General features: G+C 35.4%; 1 protein-coding gene across 9 annotated transcripts in view; it reads right to left on the bottom strand.

Moving 5' to 3' along the window:
- Nucleotides 1-18,537, bottom strand: part of PTPRQ (protein tyrosine phosphatase, receptor type Q) — a 123,553-nt gene that overhangs the window by 23,214 nt on the left and 81,802 nt on the right. For 4 of the 9 annotated variants that reach the window (XM_021385259.1, XM_021385258.1, XM_021385254.1 and 1 more), the window contains 10 exons: nt 16,918-17,039; nt 13,057-13,243; nt 11,093-11,337; nt 10,116-10,182; nt 9,395-9,553; nt 7,945-8,167; nt 7,434-7,507; nt 4,369-4,468; nt 3,424-3,552; nt 2,165-2,209 (listed from right to left, as the gene is read on the bottom strand). In XM_021385259.1, coding sequence (XP_021240934.1) covers nt 2,165-2,209; nt 3,424-3,552; nt 4,369-4,468; nt 7,434-7,507; nt 7,945-8,167; nt 9,395-9,553; nt 10,116-10,182; nt 11,093-11,337; nt 13,057-13,243; nt 16,918-17,039 — 1,351 coding nt within the window. Of the gene's footprint in view, nt 1-2,164; nt 2,210-3,423; nt 3,553-4,368; nt 4,469-7,117; nt 7,255-7,433; nt 7,508-7,944; nt 8,168-9,394; nt 9,554-10,115; nt 10,183-11,092; nt 11,338-12,438; nt 12,812-13,056; nt 13,244-16,917; nt 17,040-18,537 lie in introns of those variants that run through there. The other 5 variants (XR_002434671.1, XM_021385255.1, XM_021385256.1 and 2 more) reach the window with 3 other exon arrangements.

Raw genomic sequence — 18,537 nt, 5'->3', positions numbered from 1 at the left:
ATCTCATTTTCCACTGAACTTGGTAGAACATAATTCCCTGAAGGCACTCTGAAGCTACAAATCATTAATGAATTGCCTAACAGACTTCCTGAGAAGATGGTGTATATCAGCCCCTATCAGTCATTTTCAGACAATGAAAATTTTTAAGTATTTTTTTTCTGATGATCAGAATATCACAATAGGCCAAGGTAACTGAAATAAATAGCAGAAAATGTCTGAAGAGACAATGCATGTTCTCATAGAACAGGCTGGAGTGTCTTGATTCTGTGAATGAACTGTCAGCCATCAGTTTATGCCTTTACTGATTTGACATGAAGTATATTGTACTAGTTGAGAAATGACAAAACACTTAGTGTCCAAAGCATCTCCTTCAAATAAGCCCTGAAAGGGATGATTAATAGGTACATAAAAAGTCTATGCTGCTCTTCTATCATCTAAGATTTCTACAAAAACTCTCCATCACCTCTTCAGGGTAGAAAATAAATTTGGACAATTAAACCTAGATGTCAGGTGACTTATTACAGTTAAAAAAAAGACAAACAAGCCAGCCTGAAAAATAAATCTGTTCATCTGTGTTTTCCTTATAAACGTAAAAGATGCCATGAATTGAAGCTGACATTTTACAACACAGCAAGCTTTTCAAACAGCCGAGATAGCTGCCTAAACATAGCCAGTATGTGCTTATGCATATGTAGTAATGTACAGTTCCATTCCAAATGCATGGGAAATTAGAGAAGGTTATGCTGCAGTCATCAGCATGTAATAGAATAATTCATCATGCTGACATGGAACTGCTTTAACCACACATCATGAGAATGATAAAGAACACATGAACTGAAACTGTGATTGACTTCTACATGGTTATTCTCTGAGTGCAACAGGTACAAAAATTCTTTAGAGGTGTACTGTGGAAGTCTGAAAACATGTAGCAAAAACAGTTTAAACACTGGGTTTTGCAGCAAGTCTACCTGGTGCACATTGTTTGCTTCTGCCAGCTTCTTGAAATAACTCATCACTACTGGGAAGGATTTATCTATGTGAAAGATAGCCTAAGAGAGATAACTAAAATCTCTTTTGGCCACTGACATTACCAGAGCAGAATCTTAACACATACAGAAACATTCTTTAAATCTTAAAAATGTCCATAATTAACTCAAAAGTTCAACGATATCCTCTCCCTTCATGACTATACGTAATACAGTATGTTTTCAGACTGCTAGTTGAAAAGAAGTCATGAATACTGTCCTGGGGAGCTCACAGTTAATACCTGCACTTCAAACTTCCACAATTTGTCAGTGTTCAACAAAGAGCCTGGACAAGGAGCCTACTGTAGCTCCAGCAGAGCTACTGTTTGAAAAACAAAAATTCAAAATTTAAGAGCTGCATCCTGTAGCTTACAAAATGGCCTAGGAGCAGAGTCTTTGCTTTAGGCCATTAGTGGTGCGGGGAAGGAAGGAAGAGTAGAATAGAGTTTGAACGAAATAACAAACTCCAATGCAAAATGTGAAACTGACTCATTAAAATAAATGTTGATGTAATTGAACTGCTGAAGCACTGCACAGTAAAGGCCTTGCTGTGCATAAATCACATAATGAAGTGTGAAATATTATAGTTTGCAATTACCCTGTAGAGTTTGAGACTGTACAAATCCAAACTTCAGGTAATTCAGACTGAAAAGCGGTGCAAAGGCACTCCTCAAACTGATAAAGGATTTGGCCACATAGATATGCTGCCATGATTGTAATCACATGGTTAGAAAACATCTCCAGTATAAATGAATAAAAAATGCAGTTGAGAAAAAAATCTTATCTTAAATACAGACCTTAACTACCAGAGGAAAGAAACAATATGTTTCTTATACCACATTTGCATTACATTTATTTCAAGGATAAATTGTATACGTCAGTGTTAATATTAATATAATTTGTAACTCAATGTAAAAATCGCCCTGAATTATTTCAAAATAGATATGATTCATTAACACTAGGGACTGAAAATAACCAGGATATCATAATGGCAAATATCACTGTCTGTCATTATGATAGCTGCAAAGACTGACATTTCTTTTTGATTAATGGTATCATTCAATACAGTATGGCAGCACACAGGTTAAGAGAACAGAATGGAAAACACACCATGTTGCTTTAATAATACAATAACTTACTGGATGACAAATATCTCCTTGCGTCTAAAGAAAAATGAAGAGTATCTGGAAGTAAAACCCATCAACACTTTAGTATTTAAACAAAATTATTACTATTCTTTTTCAGCTAACAGCTTGGAAACAATGCCATTTTGAAGATCATTTACACAAGTTACAGTTAATGTGCTGCATTGATAATGACTCTGTCTCCAGAGAATGTAATCCACTGTTATTAGCAGGTACAAACAATGCTATCTGAATGACATCTGCCCCACACAGAACATACCACATCCATTATACTGATGATTTCCAGACAGTTCATAGTATGTTTTCTCATCTGTTACAACCAGCCATGCCTGTGTGCACTATTTTGAACAGGTTTGCTCATGCAATCAGCTTACTCTGTACCACACACATAGACATGTACAGTCAAACAAAACAGGTCAACAGCTACAACCTTTCATCTTCCAGCTATTCCTAGTCAGCAACAGTAGGATGCCTGACTGCTAGGGCAAGACTATTTTAGGCTTCTCATCTTTAAGGAGACTGCCTACCACAGTGTTTCATCTGTGACACAGCAGGGAAAATGCAGGTAGGTAAAGAATGTTCACCAAACATTTCTAACTCAGTTGGATGTCACTGATTGTTGAGAATCATTGTGATATTTAAGTGGTAAATAATACCCATATTTCTGACAGTCAGAAAGTGCAATCTGTTTTCCTTCTGATACATAAGCATGACAAGATTCTCTGTTGGACAGAAAATATTAGTAGCCTGGACTTGCTGCATAGCCAGTATGCTGAACACCACAGAAATCCAGATGCTATGCAAAACACTTTGTGAAAAGAGGTTTTCTAAATGGCAATTAAACAATGACAGATTTGTTCTTGAATTAGTGAACCAGGACTTCTGAAGGGTTTGACTATTTCAAAATGCTTACTAAGTTTTGTAATCTACACGAAACACTGGGTCATTAAAAATACTCAGCAATTCCGTATCTTTAAAAATATATCGTCCTATTTTTTTTTTTTTGCCAACATAATTAAACAGTGATTTGCACTTAGATCTTTATCTTGTTGTAAAAAGAGCCGAAGATTAAGTGATTTTCTAAAAGCTAGTGAGAAGTGTCTTGAGGATGGAGGTCATTCTTTGAAAAAGGATCTCAGTGACCTGTGTAAATAAGAACACCACAAACACTTCCAAACAAGCAAAGGTCAGAAAGGGGTCATGGCTACAGCCCCTTTGGACTAACTACTGTTTTGCCTAGAGAGCATGCTTACCGTGTAAATCTCTCATCCTTCAGCTCCAGGTCTGCCACTGTAATCAACTGATCCAGTTTGAACTTAGTGTCAATAATTTCAGCGTCTCGTGGGGAGTATGTCCCTCCCTCTTTTTGCTTTTGCCGAATTCTAAACAGAAAATAATAGTGAATAACAAATATGCAAATGACTTAAGGACAAACATATACCAATACATTGATTAGACTGGCTAAAACTTAAAAATGGCTGCCCAAAATCCTTCCTTGCCTTTATTCTGCTCTCACTTCCAATTTAGTGAAATCCAGCAGTTACATTGTCTAAAACTTATGTGGAAAGAATCTAGCTTGCTTAATCTGTTAGGTATACAACATAAATTATTCTGCAATGCCTGAATGGTGCAGCTGAGCAAGAGCAGAACTCGTGGGAAATGTGCAAGCTAACATAATTTATGCAGTACCCAGCCTGCTTCTTTACTTGGGCATTTTTGCACAATTCAAATTAGAAGCTAGCTTCTCTTTCACATGCGAGACTTTAAAGTGTTTAATTGCCAAATTTATTAGTAAGACAGCAAACAGTGTTTACAGTATTTACTTCATATCAAGCTGACTGCTTCTCCATAGAGCTGACAGTAAATAGGGTTAGCCATCATGGTAACTTCTCTCAGCTTACATTCTGATCTTTGTCCTCATTCTTCATTTCAATGGAGTAGTGACTCTAAAAGAGTAAGATAGGCTTCTGCTCTGATTTACTCTCTGGGGAAACTTGTTTTCCTTCTTCACCTATGGAGATTAGCCCTGCTAGACTAAAGTTAAATTCTGTGAATCCCTCCCCAAGTTTTGACATAAAAGAAAAAAAAAAGAGAGAGAAAATGCAATACATTTTGAGATGACAGATCAATTCCACTGAAAGGATCCTTTCATCTCTCCACTAAAACAATACTGAGTGTTTACAAACAATAAATCTCACCTTGCAAAAGCATAGACTGCAGCCACCAGAAGAACAACTGAAAGTATACACAAAGTAACTGCAAGGATAACTTCCACAGATCTTCCTGACAGCCCTTCGCCTGCAACAGAAAAAGGAAATCTAATATTTAATAGATGCATCATTTTTACATTTCTAACGGGAGAGAATCAGGTAGAGATGAGTGACAGAATCTTTCCTCTCAAAACAACTGCATCTGTTTTGTGTCAGTTGCAGAGCTGCTCAAAAAAGAAAAAACATGAGAAAAACAAGAGAAACCTATTTTAAGGTTCCTAATCATGGCTGGTCTACGTAATACATACACTAATAGTACATTTCTGCGTAACCACCCACGGTGCTTTTCAGCTTTACCTGCTGAGCAGGTTAAGGTAGGTCTACACCACACTAACATAATTGGCGCATGTCTGATCTCAGATCTAGCCCGATCTGAGCTCCTGCTTTCGGCTCAGTGCAGCCACGGACAGACACACTACTCTAACAGCTAGGAATGATCAAGCTCCAAAAGTGGAAAAGGAAGAGCCACAAGTCTAAAACTACAAGGTTTGTAGCCATCACTCATAGGCAGGAATAGAAGATGCTTTTCAGAGATTCCCCCCTCAGAGTGCTGTAGGAACCCACCTATTAACAGGATCTGAACTGTCTGCATTAATCTGCTACACCGACCATTAACTCTTGCACTTTATTCATGTGGGAATTGGTGATATTGTCAGAACAACCACTAAATCACTGGTCAAGAGTTATCATAAAGGTCAGTCATGAGTCACAAGGAAGAAAACCTCCAGCTCAAGAAGTGACTTGTGGTACCTGAAGTATGGCTGAATAGGAAGGCCACATTTAAATGTAGTCTTTATCATAATTTAAAAAATCATTATTACAGCTGTATATCACAATAGTTTCTGCTTCATTGTTCCTCTCTACCAAAATTCTTATTGCTTAATGAGAGCATCAGATACCTGTCATAGAGATCTGTCTCAAAAAGCTCCGTATTTTTTCTGCTTCAGACATATTTAAATTGCACAGACACAAGGTTAACTTTCTGGTTTCCAGATCAAAGAACTACTTACTACATAAGTAGACTTAGAAAACAAAATAATATGGAAAGTTGCCGTAAACAATTCTGCCAAAATTCAAGTTATGGTTTTATCTGCTAAAACAAAAGTGTCATGCTGGCAAAACAAAAATTTCAGTGATTACTGCAAAATATAATCATTGATTCAAAATAGAACTGCATTTCTGATTGCAGGCAGCATAAATTTCTTCTGATGAGATACTATCGTTACAAGTGGAATAGAGGTCATTTGCACAGAGATACCTAACAGCTCCTGATTTTACCAGCTTGCTTTCTGGATTATGCTTCTAGAGCAAGTCTGAAGTTCTTATTACCAAAGCATGTTCTATAAAGAAACACACAGGCAAGTTTCCTCAAATTCTCAAGAGAAAACATATTTGAAAAAATCTAACTTCCTTTATTCACTTAACTTGCAGTAATGGAAGTGCTAGTGTTGGTAATAGCAGTGCTAGTGCTGTGTCTTCAAGGCACTGATTGAATCAACTACAGTATTGATTTCACAGCAACTTTGTAAGAAAGAGTAGAAGGAACTTTTAATTACCTATTCCACTTAAGTCTTGTTGGATATGCTTTGAAATGCAGACGTTAAGGACAGATATGAGTTTGCTGTAGTACCCATTTTAAAAACAGTATTTAATGTTAAATATTAGCACAGAAGACTCTGGAATACAGGTGTTAGGAGCCATAGACATTTGAGAAATTTATCAGGGCTATTTTTTTATCCCACGATATTTTATCCTGTTGCATGGTATACAAACAGAACTTGCTTCTTTATGATTTATACCACAGAATACAGTGTAACAAGTTTCACAGTGTCACAGTAACAATAATGAAGTGTGTGAATTATACTATCTTCCTGACACTAAAGCATAATTTCTCTTTTTGTCATGATGATTTCAGTTTCCTGTTAGAAGGGTGCCCATGTATGCGTATCTTCTGGGATACAATCAAACTCATTTCCAGCAGACTTGTTTTCTCTGATCGGACATCAAGCCTTTCCTTCTCTGGTCAAGCTGTTCGCATCATTGGCTTTGAACTTCATTGGCTAATGAAACAACTTTTGTGTTGTATTTTCCAAAACATTTAGGGCTGGAGAAACAGTGCCAGATCATTTCAGAATTATTCAGGTAGTGAATTAGCACTTCAGATCACATAACAAATTTCTAACACGGATCAGATGGATAAGAGAGCTCGTATCATAGAAGATGAATGCCAAATGAAAAATATGTGCCCACTAAAATTCTTCTGGGTACTCATCCAGTTGTCTTGGGATCCCTTTTCAGAATGTTAGGGCTAAAGCTTAGCTAAGTAAAAGAACTTACAGATCTTACTGCAATCTGCTAAGAAAATTTTCATTCCCAGTTTTGGTTGGTGATCAACATTGTCATGGAAGAGTTTAAGCTGGGTTTGAGACTCCATAGCAGCTGCCCTATTGGCCAGTGACATCAGAACTAGATGGTTTCTATTAGACAACATTAATTTATTAATTAATTCAGAGCTCTGTCTCCATCTAAGAGATGAAGAGCTCCAGGGTCATGTCCTCAAATGAGCTGCCAGTAGAATAATGATCAGTGGCTGGAGAGGTTTCCTACACCAGGTTCACTGGAATAGCTGTACCAGTACATGCAACAAAGACGGACACGGCACAAACAATATAGCTTTTGAGAGTTCACCCAATCATGATGAGCTATTCCGGCAAAATGGTATTTTCATTGGTGTGACTGAATCTCTACTAATGAACTTTGTCAGTATTTCTTTTTCATTTAACGGTCCAGGCTGAAGTAAGGCCTCTTGGCATCCTGAAAAGGACATAAAAGGGAATGGATGCATTTCCTCACCAGGCAACAACCATTCTGGTTAAGCTAGCTCCAACAAAAATAAACACAATTTACTACAGGGAATCCAGTCTACTGAAAAGGAGCATGGAATTGTCTGATTCTTTGGAAACAGAGAAAATATTAAGTGACACTCTCCTTACCTAAAGTTTTGACAGGGTCAGAATAGTCAGAATCTGTAAACTGTCCTTTAACATTAGTTGCTCTGAACTTGAATCTGTAAATAAAACAAAGAAAGCTAATTAAAATTTGTGTTTCTTTCCTTAAAAATTATTTAATTTAGAAACTGAACACTATTTTTAAGTTTTAGTATAATATACTCTGATGTCCTTATCTTCCTGCAAAAGTGACATTATGACACATGTCAATGACTCAGTGTCAATGTGTAAAACATAAACAAATCATAGGAAGTAGGTTACTTATCTTGAATTTGGTCTTAATTTAGGAACTTGATATCCATCTTTTGTTACCTGAAACATTGTTTTTTTTTAATTGCCTTCCATACTTACTCTTCAGACAAAAAATATAAAACTAAGAGTCACAACAATCATTTCAAGTTCCATCATTTCATAACTGAACTATATGTTTTGTATGTTTCTACAAATGCATGTTTCACTTAAATCTTCCTCTTGGACAATGTACAATTGTACTTACAGGTACTGCTTTCTTGGTTTCAGTGGGCCATTACATATTTTGTCTTGACTGCCTGGTATCATACATGTAGTATCAGCACCTATAACATATATTTCTTCTTTACCACCCAGATCTTCCTTTCCTTCCATACATGGTGGGTTTGGAAAGCCTTCATTTGTAAAATATGGCCTTGGTCTGTTGAAGTAGGCATCATGCCACTTAGTAACATTTCCATCATGCTGAGCTATTATCAATAAAAGAAATCAGAAATAATTTACATTCTAACTAGATCGTAACGAAGTTAAACAGGTTATTTTTAAGAGCTTAGTAAGCTATCAGTGACATTTATACAACTAAAACTATAACCATGTTTGTACTTCAACCCAAACATCCTTTTTACCCACATCACCTATATTTTGCTATTTCAAAGTAAGTCAGCTGAATCACAGCTAGAAAATTTCAGGGGCAGTCTCACACACGAGCTCTGCCTGTAGAAGATATCACTTGCACAAGACATTTGACATTGAAACTGGGCCTGATTAGCAAAGAAAGAAAAAGTGTTTAAGTACAGTAGAAACTGTTTCATAAATGAAATAACTAGTTTTCTATAGTCAGTACCCAGCAACTCAGGAGAAAAATCTTCAAAACACTGCTTAACATTGTGCTGATAAATATGCAAATACAAGAGAACCTTCAGAGCAGTAGCTATGAATTAAATGTCTCTCAGGTTAGTGCTAAAATACATCACTCTGGAAAAGGTGAGAGACTGTACCACTTAATACAAATGCTTTGCTGCCATGCTTTTAAGGCAGGCAAAACAAGGGGTTTAAATACCCCTTGTTCTTCCTAGGAAAAGTAAGCCTGACCATATGATGTCCAACCATGAAACTCCCACACACATTGGTAGGCAATTACTCAAGAGTATCACGAGACTGTTCACATGAGTAAATGTTCATCAGTCCATACAAGGGAATACACATTCTAACCCACAGTCTACAAAAGGGATTTATATAAATCCCTCTGCCCCCGTTATGAAATAGAAATATCAACTGCACATGACTGCATTCTTTGACAAGCAACACTGATAGCAACAGAAGAAAAACTTGCAAAAAAACCCCACCCTTTCATATTTATTCAGTTTTCACAAAAGCCAAATGTATTTATTTATTCAAAGAAATTGGAAATAAAGAAAATATAATGGTAACGGTAGGGCTAGTAATATGGGTGACCTCAAGCGACATGGATGACTCTTCATTGGCAAGTGTTCTCAAAATCCAGCCTACAGACATTGTGGAAGATATTTTGCTCATAATAATGTTTCCATAGCTAAAATAATTTTGTTAGCTACTCTAACATGAAGTTTCTGACAATCCCTTCCTCCACTCCAGGAAAAAAGAAATAAAAAGAAAAAAACAAACAAGCTGAAAAGAAAGAAATTTTAAAATCCTGAAATCAACTTTCAGGATTCTACCTCCAGCTTCCACAACAAGAACTTGTATCTTCTTGATAGGTCCATGATCATCGCTGTAATAACATATTGGCATTCTGATCGTAATTGTTGTGGCTGTGACAAGTAAGGCCCCATTGGTATCATAAACAGGCGCTGGTTTCTTTTTAGGCCGTGGTGGTTCTGGTTTTAAACAAAGATATACCAAAGAGTTTTTAGTTCTTTTCACTACAAGTATTTTGTTCAGGCATGTAGCTGTGTTATGGAAAACAAATAATCACCGTATTTTCAGGGACAATTTAATGTCCTAATTGTGATTTAAGCCTCTAAAAAATGTGTTCTCATAAATGCCCTGCATATCAGTTGTTACTTAAAAAAAAAAAAAAACAATAAAAAGTTTGAGTCTTAGTTTTTTGGAGGAATTTCAGTCAACTATTGTATTTCTTTCCATGAACATGATACATAGCCACACTTCTGTGATGTTCTTCTAAGCTGTTTGCTGATCACAGCTAAAATACAGATGAGAATACACTTATTATGAGATTACATGTGGTTCAGCAGATGATCAGCGATACACAGCAAAAATGAGCACTGCAATTCAAGCCTAACAGCTATGTGTTCCTGTTCCTACTTCATGAGGCCTCTAGAAATAGCTGAAGGCACACAGCTGTGTAGTCACAGGTAAAACAGAAATATCTTAAGCATTTATAGAGATTTCAGGTGAAGGACAATTTATGAGACATACCTTTGATATCCATGGTTATTTTCAGTTGAATTTTTGGCCCTGCACCAGCACCATTAATTGCATACACCTTAAAAAAAGAAGTGTTTTAATGAGTATTTGCAATAGCTTCAAATCTGTCAAATCTGTATGTATCTGAAGCAACAATGAACACTGAAACACTTATTTTATGTCATTCACAGTTTGCTAGAACTTCTCATTTCTTTACAATCCTAAGTACAGTAATCCTTTGTCATATGTAATGTAGATCCTACAAAAGGAGAAAAACAAACCCACTTAAACAGGTATGTCACCACCTCTCATGTATTACTCTATGATTATATGAGGGAAATCCTTCATATAGAGAGAGACTCTTTTTCAGGGAGTTTAGTGATAGGACAAAGTGTAATGGCTTTAAACTAAAAGATGGTAGATTTAGATTTGTATCAGAAGGCAATTCTTTACTGTGAAGGTGGTGAGGCACTGGAACAGGTTGTCCAGAGAAGCTGTGGATGCCCCATCATTGGAGGCATCCAAGGCCATGTTGGATGGGGTTCTGGGCAGCTTGATCTGGTGGGTGCAACCCTGCCCACGGTAGAGGATTTGGAACTGGATGATCTTTAAGGTCTCTTCCAATCTAAACCATTCTGTAGTTCTACTACTTCTACAGGACATACTCCTAGTAAGCTCCCCTTGCATAACAAGACTTTTCATCTGAACCAAACGAGGAACGCAAGTGCTGGAATTAAGTGTGAAATTTAGTCTTATTTCATGCTTGACTAGGATATGAATCTATGAGCCCCTGAGCAAAACCATCATTAGTGACATCTCCTGCTCCCACTCTCTCCACTCTCTTCATTACTCCTCTCTTTCCTCTGATTTCATACTCTTCGGACCCCTACATATTCCGTATTAAAATCTTGTATTTGGCTTAGCTCTGTGTTGCCTAATTTCTCACTCATAGAAAGGGAAAAATCCAAAGAAAAAGTATTAATTCTTACGCTGACATTATAAGTATGTCCTCCTTTCAGTCCTTCTATCATGGCAGTGACTGACTGATCTGTTTTATCAATGACACTAAGGTTGTGGATCCGGATAGCAGCAGGATCATCTTCATTGTACACCATAGCTTGATAAACCTGAATATTCCCATTTGGTTCGGATGGCGGCACAAATGTCACTTGGAACTTTGTTACCTCATCAGGTATCTTCTGAAATGTTATGTTGTTAGGTGGGTCTTCAGGTACTGAAACAGACATTTCAATCATCTACTTAAATCAGTTCACTACTCTGATTATTAGAGTAAAACTTGAAAAATTACAAATTATACTTTTGCCCATCTGTATTATTTCATTGGTGTTTTCTGTTTCCAGTAAAAACATCACAACATTTTAACTATATATGTAAATACTTATAAAGACAATAAAAAGTTAAATATGTAGTGAAATATTATTCTCGATGATAGCATTTAATGCTACAAATATTAAAAATAATTGCTAGATAATCCTCAGTAGTTTCTACTTGGGCAAGTTCCTTCTAATTTTCTACTCAGAAAGCATGAAGGAATCATTCATTGCACCTTAAAATAAACAAAGATAAACAAATCCTCGCATGGGCTGACAAGCAAGACGCAAGTGTTAGTTTAAAGTAGCCTTTCCTGAAAGCCCTGTCAACAGCTTGCTCCCTCTTGACATATAAACAAGCCACAACGTTCCTAAGAGTCTCTGCTTACCATAGCTAACTCTCTAACAAAAAACCTTTCCACTATCTGATGCCCGGACACTAGAAGAGAATCACAGTAGGTCAAACAAGTGTTTCAGCTTTTATCCAGAAAGGTACCAGAAGCCAACAACTACACAAACACAACATGCCCTTTTGCCAAAGACAGTTATTCATCAAACTTTTATTCCCGTAGTATATTGTCAAGTCAGTGGAAATATAAATCATTTTCCCTATGTCCCTGTCTGAAAGAAAAGGCTGTAACATTCTTTCCCAGCAGCTGAATATTTACAGCTCTACCTGAGCAGACAAATCTGTAGTACGACCTCTATATAGTGAAATCAAGTAACTGAAGGTAAACACATTCCCTCAGCCAAGGATTTAGATACAGTTGTTAAATTTTCCAGGTTTTTTTTTTTAACCCTTTACAACAAATACTAACTCAGGCATCTCCACAGTAAGTCTGTGTAACTTCTTTAGATACTCAGCTTTCCACTAGACTGTACAAACCAGATGAGATGAGATGATGGAAAAAGTAACTGTTCTTCAGCAAGGTTACTACACGTTCTAATGTATCACACTTCAACATGAAAGAAAGTGCTAATAAATAAAGATAGCACACAAGACAGTCTAAGCTACCAATTAATTTAATCTTCATTCATTTTTCCACAGGAGAAGCAACTCAATACCAGTAAAGATATCAGATGGAGCACAATCAGAAACTGCATGTTACGTTAGGATCGTATCTTCCCCATGTACATCAGTCTTTATTTTCCTAAGCAAGCGTTGTCTACTTTATTGTAATGTAAACTTTGGTGTCGTGACTCCTCATATAGTTTCCTCACACTCATCTCTCCACTTTATTTTTCTGGATAATTCAATAGTATCAGCAATTTTCTTCTTCCTTAATATCCACCTCCTTCCCCAAACTGTTTTGAATGTGTGGAAGATCTGATTCTAGTACGGATCCTTGTAGGCCTTCGCTAGCAACCTCTGTCCATCTACAATACACAAATTATGTACTCAGATAAGAATAGGTGCCATATATAAGGATTCACTTCACATAAAGGTAGAGCTTAGTATTTATTATCACCATTACTTTCTTGCCACCTTCTAAATATTAAAGCAAAAATTACTGTGAGAACAAATGTGTATTAGAAGTGCACCATGTGTTTAAAACTGTCACTTATCAGATGAAGGAAAAATTGCAAACATTGATTCATGTAAAGTAGAGAAAAATACAAACCTGCTTCAAAAGTGGAGACAATTACTGGAGAACTAGCTTTGCCTTCCATGGCTGCAGCATTAACATCCCCCGTAAAGGCAGTGATTACTACAGAATACCTTGTAAATGCTTTTAAATCAGAAATTTCTAAGATTTTACCCTCATCCTTCGTCCTCAAAAACTGGGCTTTATAATTTTCATTATCTACCTGTAAAATAAAATTTTAAAAAAGCAAGACTTCAAACAATCAACAGCAGGATATTTGAACACCATATTTAACTTTTATCTTCCTCCTTTTCTAATCACTTACACAAAAGAGTTTACAAGAAGTCTTCAGCTAAAAAGACTAGAAAGTTGCACAGGGAGAATACGTTTTTCCCACCCACTTGTTGTTTCCTTAGCACTTAATGTAGTACAGGACTAGGAAATGGGCTGTTTGTTTGCTTTCAGTTGAAGAGACTTTGTGCTCTCTTCCACTGAACAAACATAAAACAATTTACAGAAAATAAGGTCATGGGAGAAGTAGTGATCTGAAACGGGAATCAAACTAGGCAGAGATAAAGAAAATGAGTAATTATATAGGTGAAAATTGTTTGGAATACAAAAAGAAAAAAGAAAAGTAAGAAAATTGGGTAGCAATTTACAATGTTAATATCATCACAGAGAGAGAAATTCCTCTTGGGATATTTAATAGCAAAATATAGTAGCAGAATTATTTCTAAAACAGTGAAAAGGGAGTGATTCTGTTACTAGAACTGGAAAGTAGAAATAATTGGAATTTAATCTAGAAAAGAGAGAATAGCAGAGGACAGTAGTAACTTCAAAACATAAAAAAGGATGTTACTAAATTGAAGATAATATATTGGAAATACAAACAGAAATTATCTTTGCAATAAAAAAAAAGATCAGGATTAAACATTACAAAAAGTTGCAACAATTTACATAAATATATATCTAAAACTGAAACTGTAAGGCTAGTTGGAACAATCTGCAGAAGCTTGCTAAACAGTTTCCTCACTTTTAAGAGTGGGATAATGAATCACCTGCCAGGAGGATTCCAGGCACTCTTGTTCCTGTGTTAGAGCAACGATATGGACCAGAGTACTTCTTGAGATCTGAATGTCTCAAGTAATCTGCAGTTCTGCAGAAAAATATCTACAAAATCTATAAATCTCTTGGCTTTATATCCAACAAATCACTTCTAATCTTAGCTTAAAAAAAGGAGAAAAAGGGAAAATGGGGGCTTTTCTAGCATATGTCAAGTGTCATTTTCTAAATTCTTTTTATGTCTTTTCCCGCTGCTTCAGTTAATGATGTTTTCATTATTGTTTCTTCAGTATGTAATTTGAAAAGAGGATTAGGTAGCTGTACAGTAGTTTTCCCACTGGATGCAATCTGTATTAAACACAGCTGCTAAAACATTAGAACAGTTCTATCATACCTTTTATTTGACAGATACTCATCTATCCCCACTGAGAATTAATGTGAACTAAACTTTTTGATGGACTAAACAGACATTCATTTCCTGGGACGGCCATCAAGAGTTGAAATACTTTTTCCTATCTGACTATCAAAAATCTGGCATATAAATATTTACACAAGAGCTAAAATACAATCACAACACTGCATCATTATATTTATATTTTTCCAAAAGTTGTATGGTTTGGTTGTATCCTTGTATCTTCCTTACTCGTTTTCAATGAAATTTTATTCATGACTAATTCTAATTACAACAGGCAGCATGACAAACTAAAATGACGTTGATAAAATATACATAGGTCAGTTTTCTGATCTAAGTCAGGGCAAGAAACATTCTAGTAATTTAAAAACAGTCTGAATATATTCACTAATGAATACAAACTACCAACTTTTAGGAATAAAGATGACATTGAGCAGAAATCTAAAACTATTCTATTCTCTGAGCCAACTTTTATAAATCTTTAAAGATACTCAGTTGATAAATAAAACGAGCAAGTTGTACATACAGAATGTTTGTAGAATTTTGAGTTTTCACAAAAAATTAGCACTGGGACAATAAAATACATACTCAAATGTTCATCACAAAAAGATTGTGACAGTTATATTGGCCTTTGGAAAGGAATAAATTTGTGTATTAAAACAATTATCTACAGAACTACTGACACCCGTAGTTACTGATCGTTAGAAAATCAACAGATAACAAGTAATTTCTGAATAGAAAGAGAGATACCTGAAATGTATTTGGAAAAAAAATAAGACCTTGTAAGAGCAAACACAAAAAGTCCACCAAACTGAACATATCAAAACCTGTTTTTAAGTTTATTCTGAATTCTGGTAGATGTATAGTTTATCTTAACAAAAAATTTACTGCAACTTGCATTGTTCACATATTAATAACATATTCATAGTGCAGAATCTGATAACACCCTGTTTACAATGTAAGATTATTAGATCGAGGAGGAATTGTTTAAATATAAATTGATTAAATAATGTGCACAAAACATCAAGCATTCAAAATTGAATTTGAAGGTTTTATTAAAACCATCACAAGAAGTCTTTCTATTGATCCACTATAATTATACTCAGTCAAAAAGTGTCAGGAAATTTTCACAAGGAAAAAAACTTCTCTAACTATAGTAAAAGAGGAATACAGATCGTAACGTAGTTTCTTGTGACGTACCCAGCAGGCCAAGGCACTGTTCCTTCCCTGTCAGTTAGTTATTCCCTTGTTATTGCCTGTCCTTCCTCCTACTGCTGAGGTAAGTGTGCTCAGAATTGAATAGACTGCACTGTAAATAATGCAGAATGAATTTAGAGTACACATTACTCTATAGTGAAACTTTACTTAGGAGTATAAAAATATTCAGTATTTTGTACCGATCTTTTTAGAAGTTTTAATTGCACAAAAATCTCATCATTAATATTTTAGCATATCCACAATCCTTACGACTCATCTAGAAAAACTGAAAATATATAGATAATGTTACTCTTATCCCAGAAAATTGAAATAACTTTCTATTCATAGCCTTCAAATAGTCTGAAATACTCTTTGAATTTTTTCCTGCTGTCTAGTAGGCTTATGCAGAATTTTTGAACTTGCAAACAGCAAGTTTTCCTGGGTGAAGTCTAGTGAACTGCTTCCATTTACACTGATAGCCTTATCTCTATAATTTCTGAACTATCAGGGAACCTATATCCCACTTAAAACTTCTCATATGCACATACTTATAAAGTTCCATATCTTGCCACAGGGCAGGAAATGACTTGAGGTTTATTAATGGTTGTTTTAAGAGTAGTACAGGATGAAAAGAGAAAGGCCACCAGAGCTTTTCTTTTATGTCAGATTTTTTTTTGCTTATAAAGATCAAGGTGAAAGAAGTGTTATTACTGTGCTACCAAAATATAGCTAATCTGATGAGTTTAAAATCTAGTTTGGCTTTAAAATTTGCCCTCTGATGCACTGAGTAACTTTGTACAAGTCACATCCTGTTGCTAGGCTCTCCACTCTTCTGTAAAATTAGGACAAAGACTTTTTACTTTAGAGAGAAAAAAGCCATTATCATTTTTAGTGGTAAACAGCATCATTATTATTTGAAGAAGGTACACCTCTGCAAAGCTCAGCTACCGTTTTGCTGTATACATTTATTGCTAAACCTTTTTTTCTGCAAGACCTCTTATTAGCACACATTCTTTCATACCAATTAACCCAATAACCTATTTCCCATTAAGAAATATATGAATGTGCAATTAAATCGTATGTGGAATTCGGGTGAAAATGAACATTTCAGTCATACCATTTTTCATTCCAATTTGTGTGTCCTTTAACTTCTATAAAAAGCTTCTACTGTGAGTTCTTACATCACCAAACATCCGTATTACTATCGAAAATAAAAGTTATCTTACTGAGGTAATGTCTATGAGATAGCACGTTGGGCCAGTAATGACAACAGGTTCACTCCAGCTGATATTGATACTGTGAGGAGATGTAGCTAACACTGTCACATTTTCTGGAGGACCATCTGGAGCTATGGAAAAGAATATGTAGGTGTTAAAGAAGTTAAAGAAGTGCACAACAAATAGCCCATTAATTTTAACAGATTATTCTCCAATTTGAAAATAAATTTTTCACACATTTGCTATTATACATCACTTAAATGATTATAACATTTTTCATTCTCATTTGATAAAGCATACACTGGGATTTAGAAACACAGCTTTTGTTGCAAGTACCACTGCATTTACAGAGTATTAAATGTGTCTAATTTCTTCATTACTAGAAATTATAGCCATCATTTATTTATTAATTTATTTTATTACAGGTTAATTACATGTGTTTTGAAGGAAACAAGCAAAATATATATATAGCTCTTTACACAAATAGGCATGCCTAATATATGAGAGCTGATGTCAAACTAACTACACAAAGAATGAGAAATTACAAAAACACCAAGTCTTCTGCAAAAGATTCCAAAAATGTTGGACAGTACCAGTACAAATAATGTTTTACAGAAAAGCAGAAGTTTTCTAGATTTCATTTTCATTTACTCTTAACATATGAAGAATCTCTAGAAAACACAGATTGAAAAGTAATAGGAATTGTAAGCAGGTAAGAACAATCACATTAAGAAATAGAGTTTCTTATATTTTCCTTTTTTCAAGATAGTATGTGAATTAACCTAGTTATTTATTGTTTGTAAATAAGAAATTCATGAAATCATTTAAGAACAGAGCAAGTGTCAGTAAGTAGTATTACTTTTTCTTAATGTCTGTGGTAAATTTGGGGAAGCTAAATTTTAGAATAGAAGTGACAACAGATTTGTAGATTATGGCAGAACTTTGCTCAGTGGTGCCTTTTTTTTTTTTCCTCTACTACAACAAAAAAAGACAACTGTGACACAACTCAGTGAATACCCGGTTACAGAAGCCTCAACACATTCATACATAATTCCTTGACTTCATAGTGCCTTTTTTTTAATCTACAAAAACTTGTGACTATGATTAACAAATATCAGTGAATTTCCTGTCAGATAACTTTATGAGGAAAGCTGGAGTGTATACAAGGCTACTTAGCTTGTTAGGTAGAAAATATATTAGGAAAATGAAAAATAGCATGGAAGGAGGAATGTAACTATTGAAATTAGGTGCCATGCCTCATGAGAAGAGATTTTGCACCATGAAGGTGTACATTTTGCACTGTGGAAGCAGAATAAAATAGGAAAAAATGGGAGCTGAGAAGGTGCTGTGAAGAGTTTATGATATTGGATACAGGGTGTAGACTGGTGTGCTGTGATTAGCAGGAATACAATATACTTTGTAGGGAGGATCAAATTCAGCCACTGGAAGCAGTCCTCAAAAATACTGAATAGGGTGGAACAACTGAATGAAGACTAACTGAATGAACTATGAAAGCACGTGAGGGGTGGTGAAAGAGAAGGGCAAGTATTTTCCCCTACAAATTCAAATTAGAGCAAGCTTATTTTTCATGCTCAAACAGCGACTTTCAGTTACTATGGCAGTGGTCCT

Source organism: Numida meleagris, chromosome 1, assembly GCF_002078875.1.
Source record: "Numida meleagris isolate 19003 breed g44 Domestic line chromosome 1, NumMel1.0, whole genome shotgun sequence".
NCBI classification, from domain to species: domain Eukaryota; kingdom Metazoa; phylum Chordata; class Aves; order Galliformes; family Numididae; genus Numida; species Numida meleagris.
This window is presented reverse-complemented; position numbering and strand designations above follow the sequence as displayed.